At 42.8% G+C, this 17113-nt stretch overlaps 1 protein-coding gene and 1 long non-coding RNA gene across 2 annotated transcripts in view; one reads left to right on the top strand and one right to left on the bottom strand.

Moving 5' to 3' along the window:
- Positions 1 to 13394, top strand: part of dock3 (dedicator of cytokinesis 3) — a 137529-nt gene extending 124135 nt beyond the window's left edge. The window contains exons 25-54 of the mRNA XM_026349175.1: positions 306 to 498; positions 842 to 969; positions 1186 to 1332; positions 2171 to 2269; positions 2470 to 2564; positions 2651 to 2726; positions 3068 to 3168; positions 3574 to 3632; positions 3832 to 3980; positions 4152 to 4237; positions 4465 to 4491; positions 4901 to 4996; positions 5533 to 5593; positions 5775 to 5868; positions 5946 to 6094; positions 6240 to 6326; positions 6580 to 6684; positions 6838 to 6979; positions 7169 to 7335; positions 7548 to 7634; positions 8015 to 8194; positions 8359 to 8442; positions 8920 to 9036; positions 9402 to 9505; positions 9987 to 10151; positions 10592 to 10707; positions 11058 to 11176; positions 11265 to 11352; positions 11914 to 11999; positions 12488 to 13394. Of these exons, the coding sequence (XP_026204960.1) occupies positions 306 to 498; positions 842 to 969; positions 1186 to 1332; positions 2171 to 2269; positions 2470 to 2564; positions 2651 to 2726; positions 3068 to 3168; positions 3574 to 3632; positions 3832 to 3980; positions 4152 to 4237; positions 4465 to 4491; positions 4901 to 4996; positions 5533 to 5593; positions 5775 to 5868; positions 5946 to 6094; positions 6240 to 6326; positions 6580 to 6684; positions 6838 to 6979; positions 7169 to 7335; positions 7548 to 7634; positions 8015 to 8194; positions 8359 to 8442; positions 8920 to 9036; positions 9402 to 9505; positions 9987 to 10151; positions 10592 to 10707; positions 11058 to 11176; positions 11265 to 11352; positions 11914 to 11999; positions 12488 to 13180 (3900 nt within the window). The 3' untranslated portion in view covers positions 13181 to 13394. The remainder of the gene's footprint in view (positions 1 to 305; positions 499 to 841; positions 970 to 1185; positions 1333 to 2170; positions 2270 to 2469; positions 2565 to 2650; positions 2727 to 3067; positions 3169 to 3573; positions 3633 to 3831; positions 3981 to 4151; positions 4238 to 4464; positions 4492 to 4900; positions 4997 to 5532; positions 5594 to 5774; positions 5869 to 5945; positions 6095 to 6239; positions 6327 to 6579; positions 6685 to 6837; positions 6980 to 7168; positions 7336 to 7547; positions 7635 to 8014; positions 8195 to 8358; positions 8443 to 8919; positions 9037 to 9401; positions 9506 to 9986; positions 10152 to 10591; positions 10708 to 11057; positions 11177 to 11264; positions 11353 to 11913; positions 12000 to 12487) is intronic.
- LOC113154796 lies at positions 11593 to 16309 on the bottom strand. The gene is made up of 3 exons (XR_003298064.1): positions 15930 to 16309; positions 14638 to 14686; positions 11593 to 11684 (listed from the first exon to the last, which is right to left on the bottom strand). It is a non-coding gene; the product is annotated as an uncharacterized LOC113154796 (long non-coding RNA).
- Positions 16310 to 17113: the final 804 nt, after the last annotated feature.

The following is a 17113-nucleotide window of genomic DNA, read 5'->3' as shown; positions in this document are numbered from 1 at the left end:
CCCCCCCCTGTTACTTGGCAGGACACCATGTGCACACCCACCCTGACAGATTTCACTGCACTTTCACTTCTCAGTCACAACCCTTCACACATCTCAGTCCTCTAAACACACGGTTCAGGATAGATTTGTACTTGTCGTCACCCCCCCACCCCCCAAATAAAGCTCCTGCTTTGTTCCCATTTGCCGTCAACATCACATTAAGCACTGAGAAGACTAATCTGGACACTAAAACCCGTCTCCCTGTGTTTCCCCGTCCTCCCCCCTCTGTAAACGTTCCCTCACCCTCTTCTCTCCCTCCTCCCCAGGCTGCTCTGTTGAACTCCTTCCCTGCGATCTTTGACGAGCTGCTCCAGATGTTTACTGTGCAGGAAGTGGCTGAATTTGTGCGCGGCACTCTGGGCAGCATGCCGTCCACGGTGCACATAGGCCAGTCCATGGATGTGGTCAAACTACAGTCCATAGCTCGGACTGTGGACAGCAGGCTCTTCTCTTTTCCAGGTAGTTCAAACATAAACTCTTGTTTTTGTTTTTATCTGATTTATTTTATGTAGTGATTTAAAATAGTTCTGATCTGTTCTCTAAAGACCACACTGATTATTACAGATTACTACTGTTTCTATTTGCACCATGTTCACACCTAGAGATGACCAGTAAAACCACAGTCTGACCTGCAGCTCGTGACCAGCTCCACTGAGGCTCTTTAAATAAACTTGAATTATTATATTCTGTTAGCAGTTAGCAACAGAACCTCTGCTGCCATATTATTTAAAAGAAATAACTACAAATACAAATGACTGGCAAGAAAAATAAATCACGACATCACTCTGCTCACCACTCTCAGAGTCTCGAAGGATCCTGCTTCCTGTGGTCCTCCATCACATCCATCTCCACCTGAGGCAACAGAAAGAGCTGCTCATCTGCTCTGGAATCCTCAGCTCGATATTCTCCATCATCAAGACCAGCTCACTGGTAACACACACACACACACACACACACACACAGATATTCAGTGTGTATATATATAAATGGCCCAGACCAGATTCTGAATACTGTAAAAAGAAAACACTTTCTCTCTGCACTACTTCCTTAGTCTTACTTCCCATTGTCCTTCACGACTTCTCCTTTCCACTCTTCCACCATTTGTTTCCCTTCACCCTGTCTTTCTTCTTCTCTCTCTCCCTCCAGGACACGTCGGTGCAGGAGGAGGTGGAGATGATGGTGGAGTCTCTGTTGGACGTCCTCCTGCAGACGCTGCTGTCAATCATGAGCAAGAGCCAGTCGCAGGAGGCGGTAAGGGGTCAACGCTGTCCGCAGTGCACCGCGGAGATCACTGTTAGTAACTAACAATACGACTACTACTTCACCCCCCGCTGTGTGATTCAGCCTCCTGTCTATCCGTCCAGGGCTGGGCAGTATTTCATATTTAATTAAAGTGTGTGTGAAACACTATTAAACCATTTGACTGATTGAAACGAGCAGAGGAAAAATTAAAATGTCAGCGTCTCTGAACAAGAGGTCGAACACTTCACACCTTAAGACCTGTCAACAAGAAGTTCCCCAAGAGGATTAATAATATCAATTGATTACTTATTAATTAATTATTACTTATTAATTATTGCCCTCCTCTAGACCGTCCATTTTCCCTGTCACTGACCCATCAGCAGATGTCCTCACACCCTGACCTGTGACCTCTCTGTGTTCATCCTCTTCTCTGTTTGCACGCTGCTTTGCACGACCTAATGATCCCTGTTGATAGTCGTGTTTTATTCTTCTTCTTCCTGCTGTTCTATTCCAGTGTTTATTTAGGACGTTTTATCTTCCAGTTTAATTCAAATAGTATCACGTGCAAGTAAGTACTCCAGTACAAATACCTCAAAGTAAAGTGATTTGAAGTATTTTAACTGTTGAACCTGATGCTGTTGGTAACATGTACGCCCGTCCACATTAGTTGACGTATGCTTCAAGTTTCTGATCAGATCTGTAGAATGTATTAAGAATTATTCAGAGCCACAGCTTTGATTTCATACAATAACTCAGTCAGTGGTCTACTACTACTACTACTACCACTACTACTACCACTACTACTACTACTACTACTACCACTACTACTATCTCTGTTATCAGCTCTCATTGCTTGTGTCTGTGTCCGTCTGCGGTTTCTTCCTGGCAGGGAGAGTATGTGTCCTGTCTCCTGTCGCTTCTCCGCCAGATGACAGACATCCACTTCCAACACCTGATGGAAAACTTTCAAAGCAAGGAGGAGGTCAAGGTACAGAAACAAATGATGTTCTATGTCTAACATGGGGATGCTAATTAGGATCTAAACTCCAGATTTACACTAGTGGTTCAAGGAAAAGGCTGAGATATGGTGAACTGCTGCTTTGGATTCAGGTGATGGTGCAGTAGTGAGTTTGTCCTTCTGTCCACAGACAGTGACCAACACTAAAACTCCTCCTCTTCTCTCTTCAGGAGTTCCTGTTGAAGATTTTGTGTGTGTTTAGAAACTTGATGAAGCTCAGTATTTTCCCCCGTGACTGGAACGTCATGAGGCTCCTCACCAGCAAGTGAGAAACACACATGTAACCATCAGTGTTCGTTTATTTCTGGGGTGACTCGGCCTGAACTGTTTGTCTGGTTCCTCTTTCTGCAGCATCATCCTGACCACAGCTCAGTACCTGTCTCCTGCTCTGCACAAGAACTTCACAGAAGCAGAATTTGACTTCAAGGTAACTGACCAAACACAAACCAGGGCCGTGTAAACAGGGGGCGTCAATATAAAGTGATATAACTTTAATCACCAGCACTCAGACTTTGTAAACCAGGGTAAAGATCAGTTCATGTCAGGTTTACTGAGGCTGAAACTGTTGATCTGAAGTGAAAAACCTAACCTCAGTTTCACATAAGAGAGGAAAAAAATCATCTTTGACATGGATTAAAGTCTTTTTGATATGAAAGATCTCTATATAACATTTCAGGGAGTTAGTTTTTAGTTTTAGTCCAGGACACTGATCCAGTATTCAGACACACACAGACTTTCAGACGTCAGATTGTGTTTTCATGTGAACAGGTGTGGAACTCCTACTTCAGTCTGGCGGTGCTGTACATCAACCAGCCCAGTCTACAGCTGGAGAACCTGAGTCCTGCTAAGAGGAAGAAGATCCTAGACAAGTGAGAACACACACACACACACACACACACACACACACACACACACACACACACACACACACACACACACACACACACACACACACACACACACACTGTAATGCTTATTCAGTTACACTTTGACCTTTGTATGTCAGCTCAGATCTGACTTAGTAACACTACAGCTATATAGAAACTCCATTTGAAGACAGTGAAGAGAGAACAGAACAACAAGCTGCACAAACTGCACACTGGAAACAAACTGCTCTGAGAACACGTGCAGGAAAGTGCAGAGGGGACAGACGAGAGGGGGAAGAACAACTGTTAGGGAACTTTTCTCTGTGACTCAGAAACATTCAAACAATCTGTTTCACAAAAGATGGATGGATTTATGGATTTATTTATTTCTCTGTTTGTCGTCTGCAGATACGGAGACATGAGAGTGATGATGACCTACGAGCTGTTCAGCATGTGGCAGAACCTGGGTACGATTCTCTCCTGACTTCAGTAGCTGAAAAAGTTTTTCCTCTCGCTGCTCTTTGATTCACATCTCTACTAAAAAACCTCAGATATACTAATTATATTATACTAATTATATTATTTTAAACTTTTATACGTTGTGCATCAGTTTCATTTCCTAAAGCTGTTTTCTTAGAGACATGTCGACTTGTGAACTGGTTCTAGGTGAGAATAAGATCCATTTCATCCCCGGGATGATCGGCCCGTTCCTGGGAGTAACGCTGGTTCCTCAGGTGGAGGTTCGGAACATCATGATCCCCATCTTTCACGACATGATGGACTGGGAGCAACGCAAGAACGGAAACTTCAAACAGGTACACACACACACACACACACACACACACACACACACACACACCTGCACACAAGAACAGATACACACACTGTTCTGTTTTCTTATTTGTGCTTTAAAAGACATGTTTAAATGGACTCTGTGTGCGTGTGTGTGTGTGTGTGTGTGTGTGCGCATGTGTGTGTGTTTGCAGGTGGAGGCTGAGCTGATTGACAAACTGGACAGTTTGGTTTCTGAGGGGAAAGGTGACGAGAACTACAGGGAACTCTTTGGTTTGCTGTAAGATGATTCCTTCACTCTCTCTGTGTTCTCACCTCTTCTGTCTCTGTCCGACCTTAATCTGAATCCTGTGTTAACACAGTTTAACTCGGACTTTAATCTGAATCCTGTGCTAACACAGTTTAACTCGGACTTTAATCTGAATCCTGTGCTAACACAGTTTAACTCAGACTTTCTGCTCTAACACTGCTCTTGTGTGTTTGCTCTGCTCTGTGCTGCGGGACTAGAACCCAGCTGTTTGGGCCCTACCCCAGGTACGAATTCTCCCCAGGGAGACTTAAGAAATCCTTTATCAGCTGCTGATGAGTGTGATTCTCTGGTCTTTAGTGTGTGAGGTGGATTTCTGGTTCTGTAAAACCTGCAGTGATGATTGTTGAATAATACACAGTAGAGTATATAATTGAAGTTAGCCAGAAGTATGTAAAGTAATAAAATAAAATGATTATGTTTAAACTTTCATCAGCTGCAACAATAAAATGATGAACATGTTAATGCATCATTTATAATCCAGTAGCATTTATTAATCTAACACATCCTTCTGCACTTGTAAAGTAACTTTCCTGCCCTCTGACATCTCACCTCTGTCTGCAGAGTAACGCTCTGTCTCAGTAACAACCTGGAGCTTTTACATTCAGTGACTGATTTTTTCTGTTTATTCTGAAGTTTGTTGGAGAAGATTGAGCAGGAGACGTGGAGAGAGACGGGGATTTCCTTTGTTACCTCAGTCACACGGCTGATGGAGCGACTGCTGGACTACAGGTGACACACACTACAATCTTCTATCTTCTTCTTCTTCTTTCGGCTTTTCCCATCAGGGGTCGCCACAGCGAATCATCCTTTTCCATCTAAATCTATCATGAACATCTTCTACCCTAACATTAGCCAACCTCATGTCCTCTGTTAAGACATCCATGTATCTCCTCCTTGGTCATCCTCTTGTCCTCCTGCCTGGCAGCTCCATCTCCAACATCCTTCTACCAATATACTCACTATCCCTCCTCTGAACATGTCCAAACCATCTCAGTCTGGCCTCTCTGACTTTGTCGCTAACACAGACAACGTGAGCCGTCCCTCTGATGTACTCGTTCCTTATTCTGTCTAACCTGGTCACTCCTAAGGAGAACCTCAACATCTTCATCTCTGCTACCTCCATCTCAGCCTCTTGTCTTCACTACAATCTTCTATAGTTTTTGTTTTAGAGTTTAGTAACATTTATTTAAAACTGTTGTTTGTCTGTAGTGGACGAGCACCAGGAGGAGGACTGTGGATTATGAACTTGGTCTGTTTTGTTTTAGGGACTGTATGAAGGGAGATGAGACGGAGAACAAGAAGATTGGCTGCACCGTGAATCTCCTGGTAAGATTGAAATCAACCTGATGTTGACACTTACTGTAACTTCCTAACTTAGTACGAGTTTCCTTTAGTATTTAGTTGATATCCTACCGTCATTTTTAAGAATATCTCTGCTGCAGATTGACAGATTTTAAACCGACCAGATGATTTGAGATGTTTGATCTGTGGTTTCGTATCTTCTCAGAACTTCTACAAGTCAGAGATCAATAAGGAGGAGATGTACATCCGCTACATCCACAAACTGTGTGATATGCATCTGCAGGCTGAGAACTACACTGGTACAGCACAAAGGAACACACACACACACACACACTCACTCACACACTGTGTCTGACTCCTGCTGCTGTTTGTGCAGAGGCCGCCTTCACTCTGCTGTTGTACTGGGAGCTGCTCCACTGGGACGAGCGTCCTCTGAAGGAGTTCCTACATTATCCCGCTCAGACCGAGTGGCACCGTAAGGAGGGGCTCTGCCGCAAGGTCATCCACTACTTCAACAAGGGGAAGGTAGGAGGAGCCCTACAACTCTGCTACACACACTTATACACAGCAAAGTCACACGGGCACGAATGAATGATGAAACCAGGTGATGACGACTGTTTCCGACATGGTGAAGAGATGGAAACATGACAAAAGTTTGTGTTTCCTACAGTGCTGGGAGTACGGGATTCCTCTGTGCAGAGAGCTGGCCTTTCAGTATGAATCACTGTATGACTACCAGAGTCTCAGCTGGATACGGGTGAGTCTGTCTCTGTGGTTTCACTGAGTTCATTTCTCTTCTGTCAACGTCCTCTTAACCCTGAAAACCACCTCCTGATATGATCACACTCAATGAACAGACATAATAATAATGATAAGCAGCATTATTAATAGCGTCCTCAGTGTCATCAGTAGTATTTAACACAGAACAGCTAATTTACTTTTATTTTGAAAGAACTCTTTTACTTTCACACTTTATCTCATCGTCTTCTTCAAATTTGTGGTGTGTATAGAAAATGGAGGCAGCTTATTACGACAACATCATGGAGCAGCAGCGTCTGGAGCCCGAGTTCTTCAGGGTTGGATTCTACGGCAGGAAGTTCCCTTTTTTCCTCAGAGTGAGTCACGTTTGTTCTGCAGAATTAAATTTTATTATAATAACAGTGAAGGTTAAACTGTTTAAACTGTTTTAATATCTCTGTAAAATTAATGAGATGAAATATCTGAGTTTCTTTCACCTTTTTGGTTTAATTGTGATTTGTTGACACCAGAACAAAGAGTTCGTCTGCCGAGGACACGACTACGAAAGGTTAGAGGCCTTCCAGCAAAGGATGCTGGGAGAATTCCCACAAGCCATTGCGATGCAGCACCCCAATCAGCCAGATGAGGCCATTCTGCAGTGTGATGCTCAGTGTATCCTTCACGTCGTACGGTTCAGAAAGTAGAAAACTACAAACATCACAGTCACACTCACGTCTTTTAGTATAAATGCAGCCTCACAACCAGTCAGATCAAACCAGTCTGATCAAACCAGTCAGATCAAACCAGTCTGATCAAACCAGTCAGATTTTTTCAGCTGCTTCTTTGACCTCTTCGGCTCAGACCTCCAGATCTACGCAGTCACACCGGTACCAGACAGCGTCGGCGTCCTCCAGATGGACAGAGTACCCGACCGCATCAAGAGCTTCTATCGCGTCAACAACGTTCGGCGTTTCCGTTACGACCGACCGTTCCACAAAGGTTCCAAAGACCGAGACAACGAGTTCAAGGTGGGTGGAGAGACGTTCACTGCTCCTCAGAGCAGGTACCAGTTAGTGCTGAAGATGCTGTTTGTGTTTTAAAGTCAGCTTCAAGCAAAAAGCGAAATTTAACTTAACTTAATTTAGTTTATAATGTTGTAATAAATTTTTACACACAGCAAATCGTCTCATTCATTCTTCTGTGCAGATGTTGTTGATTTATCAGGTTGTTTGTGTTTCAGAGTCTCTGGATCGAGCGGACCACTCTGATCCTCACTCACCCTCTGCCGGGGATTTCACGCTGGTTTGAGGTGGAGAAAAGGGAACTGGTGAGTCCCTGAAGAAAAATCTTTACACAAACACTGGAAATAAAAACTAGAGAAGCAGCTACAAGTTCCTTAATGTCACTGTATAGAACTATTTGAAATGACCTAAACAGGAGTAAAATAACCTTCATGAGAGAGACGGAGGAGAATTGGTCCAAAGTTCACTTTAGTGATGAAGCAGGTTAAATTTATTTGGGTCCGATAGGAAACATCTTTGTCGTCGAACTGGGAAAAGACTGAACCCAAAGTTTGTAAAGACGTCAGTGAAAACACTGAAATAATGAAATGAGCAGCAGAAGTAAATCTTTTTTTCTGCTTCACATCACAAGCAGGAGAGGAAACTTGAGCAGTGATACGTTCCTCACCTTCACTTTCTCCCTCAGGTGGAGGTGAGTCCGTTAGAAAACGCCATCTCCGTGGTGGAGAATAAGAACCAGGAGCTGCGGACTCTGATCAGCCAGTATCAACACAAGCAGCTGCACGGCAACATCAACCTGCTCAGCATGACCCTGAACGGAGTCATCGACGCTGCCGTTAACGGAGGCATCGCCAGATACCAAGAGGTCTGAGGTCACGTTTAAAGCTGATCTGATCAGATACTGTAGCTGCTCGTTACCGTGGAGCTAAATGTTCTCTCTTCTGTCAGTTGGGACTCCTGTTGTTCAATAGATGGTTTAGTTCATTGTCTGACTGGATTTTAAAGCCACTGTCTGTGTTTTATCACCAGGCTTTCTTTGATAAGGAGTACATCTCCAGCCATCCTGAAGACACAGAGAAGATCACACAGCTCAAAGACCTGATGCAGGAGCAGGTGAGACGTTAGTTCCTGAGTTTCCTCAGGAGAACAGTTCAAATGTTGTAAAAATGAAGCCGGTACTCAGCACAAACCAGTTTCTATCTCTATCTCCTAAACTTTGCAAATTTAGTTTTAGAACATCTGTTATTTTTATGTTCAAACACACAAACAGCCTCAGATGTAATGTTACAGTAAAGATTCATTTAAAACCTGTTTTGTGTTTCAGTCTTTTGGAAATAACCTAAAGTGCTGCACAGAACAAACACAGTGTTAAACTGTTTAAAATGACCTTTTTATTTTCATAACTATAACTTATAATATATAACATGTGCAGTAGTTTCTAAAATACTTTGTCCAGATTTGTTAAAGGAGAATTTAACACATTAATAAATAATCAAACACGAGTCAGTACGAGAGGTTTGAGAAATAAAAACCTGTAGAAATAACCTCCTCTCTCTCTGCACACTCAAACACTTGGTTGGTTTCCCACAGGTCCACGTCCTCGGAGTCGGCCTGGCCGTGCACGAGAAGCTGGTGCACCCAGAAATGCGTCCCCTGCACAAGAAGCTGATCGATCAGTTCCAGATGATGAGGAGCAGCCTCTGCCATGTGAGTGCAGGAAACAATCGACCAATACGGTTTCTCTCTGCAGCAGTAACTCCTGCTTTTTAAATAATGATGAAGTCTGAACCAGAGGAAGATTAAATTAGAGCTGAGCTGGATCATCGGTGTGACAGAAGCTAATTAGTCATAAAGGACGTTTTTATGCTCACAGCTTCGAGAATCTGAGAATTTCCAGACACTTAAATGTTATTTTTCACACAACATACAGTTTCAAAGATCTGTGTCAACAACATGTTAATATGTTTTTTAGATTTACTGTCTGATCATTTTCTAACATTCATGTTCACACACGTGCACGTATCTGAGGGCAGAGTCAATATTCAGAGCAGTGTTTCTACATGACGTTACAGGGTCTGCCTGGTTTAGACAAAGCTGGTTCAGGAGCCCCCAGAGGGATCCTGGCTTCTCACAGCCCCATGAGTCCTGACAGCTTCAAACTGCTGCATCGGCACAGGTCAGCCACACACACACACACACACACACTCTCTCACACACACACCCACACACACACACACCCACACACACATACCTCAGATGTCTTTTATCCACTGAGACTGGTCAGATTGTCCTTTTGTGCGTCGGCCCTTCACACTCACACAACTCCACATCCTCACCACACTCCACCTTCTCACTGGCTCCATCTCTTTTCACTGATGATCTTCACTTTGTTCGAACACATCACACTTTCTGACTTTCTACCATTTCTCTTCTCTCTCTCTCTCGAACCGTCACTCTGCATCTCGTCTGTAAACTCCTGCTCATTCCCACCAAACCACCCTCATGCATGTGTTGGTTTTACTCTGCACGGCTGCTCGCTCTGCCCCCCTCCTCCTTCCCTTCCCTCCTTCTCTCTTCTGTCCTTCCCTTTACTCCTGCTCCTCCCCCCCCCCCCCCCCCCCCCCCCCCATCCATTCTTCCTTCCCTCCTCCCCCCAGTCCCATAGCTGTGCTGACTCCAGTACGCAACTCCTCCTCCTCTCTCTCCTCTCAAACCTCCAGTGAGATGGGGAACGTTGGGAATCTACTGATCCTGGCTGACGGCATGGTGGTGGAACACCCGGAAGACTTCTACCGTATGCAGGTCAGTGGATCAGAACCAGACTTCATCTTATCTAAAGGTGTAGCTAAAAAAAAAAAAGGGTTCAATGAATAAATAAATAAAAAGAATAAGAATTTATTACTGACATTCAAGACTTTAAATACTTTAAAAATACTCAACTCAACAGAATAGTTGCAGATGTACCAGGAAAAAAAGGCAGTTTATCAGTTTTGTTTGTTAACGTGGAAAAAGACTGAGGCTCTTTATTATATATTATTATATTTATACATATTAAACTATTTATTTTTATCTGAATATATATAAAAATATGCAGAAGAATTGAAAATGTTGCACTGGACTCAGCAGCCAGATTAAAATCAGTAGTACAAGTATATTTATTCACACTAATACTTTAAGTCGTTGTTGAAGTTCTGACAGACGTTCCACCTTCTCAGATGTGATAATACTGTTTTTGTTTTTATTATTTACAATATTACTGTTTGTATTTACCTGTAATCACCACTGTCTCGCTGCAGGCGAGCCCGTCCTCCTCCAGCCTCAGCTCCACACACTCTGCTCCCTCTCAGATGATGAACTCTGCCCCGTCCACCATCAGAGGTGAGTCGCTCAGAGGCGTCATGTTACCGGCCTGAAGAAAGGTCACACTGACTAAAGCTTGTTTACTACTACTATTTATACTTTACTGAGGATTTAATTAAGATTTGCAGCCTGTTTATTCAGGTTTCAAGGGTTTTATGTACAATTACAGTTACTAAACATCAAAACTAATCCTGCACCCACAGATAATCATCTTCTCAGTAGTAAATATTTTACATTTTGAAATTTGTGCAGGAACTTACAGATGAATCTCATCTTTTACAGATATTATCTCATATCTGCAGTGTTCTGTTCCCTTTTCTATTAAACTTTTTACAGATTTCCTTGTAACCTTGTTTCTCCTCCTGCAGTCGGTTCTCCGTCTCTACCAGACAAATACAGACACAACAGAGAAATGCTGATGCTGCTGCCGCCGCACAAAGACCGACCGAGCAGTGCGATGTACTCCAACATCACAGAGAACGGACAGGTACGGAGACGTTCTGCGACTTAATGAGTTTCTTATGAGGTATTATCGCCCACGTACCTGTTAATACTTCTTGTTCTTCTCTCTGCAGCCTGTGAACTTCCAGCGCGCGTTGTTCCACCAGGTGATTGGTCCATGTAAACCCTGCAGTGACCCCAACCTGTCTGTGGCAGAGAAAGGTCGGTTTGTGTAGAGAGGTGGTATCAAGAATTATTTCTAAAGAGGAGCTGTTCATTTATCTAACTTACCTGTCTTTCTCTCTTTCGTCCTCCCCATCATCTCCTCTCCTCTCTCCAGTCCTCACCACCCCCAGTAGTTGGAGTTTGGACAGTGGGACCAGAGAAGCTCTCCCCTTCCTCTCTGCCCACGTTAGCGGTGTCATGGCGCCTCCCGTTCCCCCGCGCAACCTGCCGCCAGGTACGACTCTGCTGCTACATGTATGGTTCTCTGAGCGTTGGGTCCATGTGATGTGGATTTCCTTTGGTGTGAACCTTGACGTCTTTTGTGTCACCTGTTAAAACAAGATCAGGTTTAAAACCATAGATTAGAAACAACCTCTAACAACGAATCCTCCCTGTGACAGATTACGGCCCCCCCCATTTCTCCTGCTGTCCATTTCTACTTATTCCATCTCTCCCTCTTTTCTTCGTCTTCGTACTCTTCCTCCTCCCCCCCAACCTTTTCGGTCTGAGTTGTGCGAGTGTGAATCTCTCTCAGTCCTGCTGTGTCTCCCCCTGTAGGCCAACACCTGTCGATGCACTTTGACGCTTTCCACCACCAGGTCAGCGACCTCCCTCCAGCTCTCCCTGCGCGCTCCTTAAGAAAGGTACCCTCCTCTTCCTCCTCTTCCTCCTCCTCTCTCCTGCTGTTAGTCTGGATGACTGTCTGTCTATTCTCCCCATGAGAAGCACGTTATTGTCTGTGTCCGTCTTTATTTGTACCAATATGAGTTTATTTTACTGTACAGACTGATCTCCATTTATTTGTTCATCTATTGCTTCTAATTTTCATGGAGGCTACGCCGTCCTGCTTTCAGAAACACTGTTAAAGCTCAGTTCACTCATGAGCTCCTGTTGATATTAGTGATGGACTGGTCACATTTCCAGTGCACAAACATTCACTCTCCCTCAGATTCACTTCTATTGTTTGAACATCTGATGTCACAGTAACGTGACGTGAATGTTCTGATTGAAACACGTGCTGTGACATTTCAGAGTTTAATGTTCAGAATCAAATTGATTTCAGTATTTAAAAAAATATTTTTCAGCTCAGTTAAATCAAGGATTACTAACTCCTAACCCCCCCTCTCTCCAGTCTCCCCTGCACCCTATACCTGCCTCGCCCACCAGTCCACAATCCATCCTGGATGGCAGTAACTCCACTTTGTCGGGCAGCGCCAGCTCTGGAGTCTCCTCCCTCAGTGAGAGCAACTTTGGCGGCCCCCCCTCCTCCTCTGACCCCCCAGCCAGCCGCACAGACACGCTAGAGTCGGCCCCCAGCAGCCAGGCCTGGACCACAGACCAGGAAGACCTGGACTCGCCCTATCAGCCCGTCAGGTACAGCATGTCTGAGCCTGAAGTCCTGGACGGAGTCAAGCCCCCGCCCTGCCGCAGCCACTCGGCCCCAGGGGGTGTCGCCCCAGCCCAGACGGGGGGGCAAATCCAGCCCCAGACTCCGGGTCCGGCCTCCGCTGGAGCTCCACCACAACCGCAGCAGCAGGAGGCGCTACCAACCCCCCAACTCCACTACTATCACCACCACTTCCACCCACACTACATCACCCACCACCCTCCTCTCTACCACCTCCACGAGCCTCCTCCAGCCCTGCCCCCCAAACCCTACCTCAGAGAGGGGTGTATCCCTGAAGAGGACCCCCTCAACCCCCAGTCTGCACCACCCCCTCCTGCTCCCAGACCAATGCCTCGCAAGATCTCGCAGCCCATAATCGCAGCCACCAAGGATGAGCAAGCTAAGGTGGCGTGGGAGCACGGCCTCAGTGAGGAGTGAGAGAAGAAGAAGAGTCGTGGAGGGAGGCGGTTCGATTCCCGCCAGCGTCCCACTAGAAACTAAACCAGTCACTGAAGGTAAAACGATCTGTTCTCATGTCCCACACTCAGCTCAGTGAGGAAACAGACGAGAGACGTTGATTCACACAAACACTGAGATAAAAATATAAAACACTGAACGACACTTAAATGACGAATCTTAAATCATGATCAGATGTAATACTGTACTACATGTAGTACTGTCCTACATGTAGTACTGTACTACATGTAGTACTATACTACATGTAGTACTACAGGTAATCAAGAAAAACTACTAATAATCAGTTTTTTCATTAATCACATCAAAACATTTTAACTTAATGTCTGATTTCATTACACATCCTGTTCCTACCTGAAGATGTTAAAGGGCAGCGCCGCAGATTTCAACGTGCATCCTGTGGTTCTATTGGACGACTACATTTATTTACTGGTACAGAACTTCACCACATTAAAAAATATCTCTGCTAACTCCTCCTGATGATGCAGAGATATTTTAATGTGGGAGGTTTAATACTGCTCAGATGTTCTCAACAAACTAGAACCTCAGGGATCAAGCTGGAAATTAGTGATGTCGCCCTTTAAGACAAGCAGCACTTTAACAACACACCAGGACATAAGAATTAAAGTTTCTGAGCTGAGGTTTAGATTATCCAACTGAAAACTAAAACCAAAACAGACGTAAGTTAATTTTCCTCCTGACCCTGAACAACCATTTAAATCCTGTTTATTATTCCTGAGTAAACAGAACAATCAGAGACGGAAACAGTCACTTTATCCTGAAACAATAAATGAACAGAAACTGATCTGAGATGATTTATATTTTCCAATGAAGGGATCAAAGTATGTAGATAAATGTAAAACAGTAGAGAAATATAATTTATATTTAATCCGTAACTTTGGACTGAAGGTGAAACCTGTGTAGAAATATGCAAGTGAAGCGGCGTTCAGAGCCGTTCGTAGCTGCTGGATCATTAATGATGAGGATTTATTTTACAGGACGATGTCAAACACTAACTGTTGTTAACGTCACTGGACGGAGGAACTGATGTTTATGGTTGTGATGCTGAAAAGGCCTTTTCCTTTTTTTAGCTGATGATGTTTGAAGGGATGAAACTGTATTTATAGAATATTACCTAGAACAAATATCCACTTTTCTATCAAAGTAATGAACTGTACATTTTTTAATCAGGGTACTGTTTTGTATGCATGTTCATTCAGCTTAAACAGAGACTGAACTACTGGAGGAAACTGCACTGATGTCTTTATAGTTTGGAGAAGTAGAATCACTGAGGACTGTGGAAAAGTACTGTGAAGGGTAATACTTTTGTATTTTGTTTGTTGTTTATTCACCAGCTCAGTTCGTGTACCTGCCTAATCACTCCTCTCCTCCCCCTTTGACGTGAACAGACGTTAACTCACCTGGTTCAGTGTCGCACCGCGCTCCTGTGTTCGGTCGATCGTCTCCTCGCTGTGAACACGAAATACATTTTACACATGAAGCTTCAGTGTTGAGTCACGTTTCTGTGCAAAGGATCAAACTGACTCGAAGTCAAAGCTAAAACTAATACTACTGTTATTATTATCTGCATCAGTGAACGAGTAACAACAGCTGAGTTTTTGTTTTTCTGAAGTTCTGTTAGTCTGTGTACTGTATTTAAATAAAGTACAAGTACCTCAACATTGAACTGAAGGATTAGTATTTTATGATACTTTTACTCTATTACATCTGACGCTGTCGGTACATGAAGGGTTAAATCAGCTCCACCTTAACGAGCAGCATCAATAAATATAATTCATTAATGTACATATTACTCTGCATGATGAGTACTCATCTTAATAATGTAATAGAGTAAAAGTAACAAAAGAAATACAGATACCTCAAAATTTACTTTAATCTAGGACTGAAGTATTGTTCAATAAGCCAGACGTTAGTGTTAAATACACAGGCCTGTATAAATCCTCAGTACTCTAAGTAACTAAGTACTGTACACACATACAATTCTGAGTTACTTGAATATTAACATTTTGGAAGTTATTACCATTAGCTCCACCTTAACGAGCTGCTCCATTAATTAAAATGAGTGAAATGCAGAGATTAGACTCGTGTTAAAGATCAGTGTAGAAAACACTGAGCCGGTCCTCAGCCAAAGATGGTTTATGAGGGAAGAGGCTTCACTCTGTAACATCCCAGGTACAGTGAAGGTTTCTAAAAATCCAGCAGAGTGATACGTCTCGACTCTAGAGGATCAAATCATGTCAGTCCTGTTATCCCTTCACTCATATCAGTGATGTAGCTTTAGAAACTTAATGTTTCTTAACCAGGACCTTCAGGATCTGGATCAAACAGCTCATTAAAAACTGTGTTTCAGATGAAGCAGGAAGCAGCTTCATTCTTTCAGCTGCACATTAAATGTACAGTTACTGTAGTAAACAGAAGAATCAGACCAGACCCAGTATCAGCAGATAACGAGTATTAAATGAATCAGTCTTATGACAGAATATACAGCAGTGTATCTGGATACAGTAGTTTTTAGTTGTACTTCTGGTACTTTAAACGTATCATGGGGAAATAATGTGAGCTGACTGAAGGTCAGACTGAGTGAACACGGTGCGACGCTGAACAGTTTGAGTTTCTCTGTGTAAAAGCTGCAGTGGATGTGAAGGAAGCTGATACTCTACTAGTGTGTGTGTGTGTGTGTGTGTACATAAACCCGGAGGGAGTATTTCTAGCGGCCACACAGGGCGAAGCGTGTACACGTGTCGACTGGGAGCGTGTTGCCTTGAACTTTCTGATGTTTTTCAACCTGAACAGGAAACAATACGAGTTCCTTTTAAAAGGATTATTTCAGAGCAGCTGAGCGACGTTTACTATTATTATTTGTGTATTTTGCATCAGTGACGAATTCAGATACTACGATGGTACTTCTTTGTACTGTACAATGATGCTAATAAGTATTTGTTGTATATAAAAGTCTCTGTTGTGTTAGCATGGGTATAAACTGTGACGTGTACGACAGTAGGTGTAAATACTCACATTTTTTCCTACTCACTAAACAAACTGCTGTGTTGTGATCATGAATAATGACGAACATTAAACTATAAACTTTTATTCACTGTGTGTGTTTCTGCTTCACTGATACTGCAGATGAACTGTTACTGTAGAAATAAACCACAGGAAATACTGAGCTGAATAGACATTATTATTAAATAGACATGTCCTGATGTTTCTACATTTAAGAATCAATAATTACAATTACATTTTTAAAATATTATGCAGGACTTGTTACACACTTCTTCTACACTACGATATATTAAAATAAAAATATTAGTATTTTTTTTCTCGTGTGATATGCATTTTAAATAAAATGGACTGAACTACATCAGTTCTACTGTGAGAGAAATGAAATATTCAGTGTCTCTCTGGAAACTAACTAAATATAATTACAAATATAGTTTAGTTAATATTTGTTTATACTAGATTTGATGGTGAATTTAAGCAAATAAGAGTAAAACAGATATCAAAGTACTTCAACAATGCACTAAAGTACACTACTAATAAACCTAATAAATAATAAATGAACTTAGTTCCACCACAACTACATAATATTTGTGTACAGGTCTGAGTTTAGACCCAGATCTCAGTTTGAGTCCTTTAATCCTGGAGATCTGCTGAAGTCAAACTGAATCAACTAGAAAGACGAGTGTCACTAAATATCATCCTGAGGTTGAACAGTCTGAACAATCTACAACTATAAAAACTTCTCTCTGTAAAAACTTCAAACAAAAAGTCAGATGCTTTTATTTTTCGACAGTAAATTAAATAACAGCTTTTTCACATTTAATCTGACTCACGTGTATTTTTCAGGTAATTTGAAGTAGTAGTACTGCTACAAAA

Source organism: Anabas testudineus, chromosome 5, assembly GCF_900324465.2.
Source record: "Anabas testudineus chromosome 5, fAnaTes1.2, whole genome shotgun sequence".
Taxonomy (NCBI): domain Eukaryota; kingdom Metazoa; phylum Chordata; class Actinopteri; order Anabantiformes; family Anabantidae; genus Anabas; species Anabas testudineus.
The sequence above is the reverse complement of the archived record's forward strand: the minus strand, read 5'-3'. Positions and strand labels throughout refer to the sequence as shown.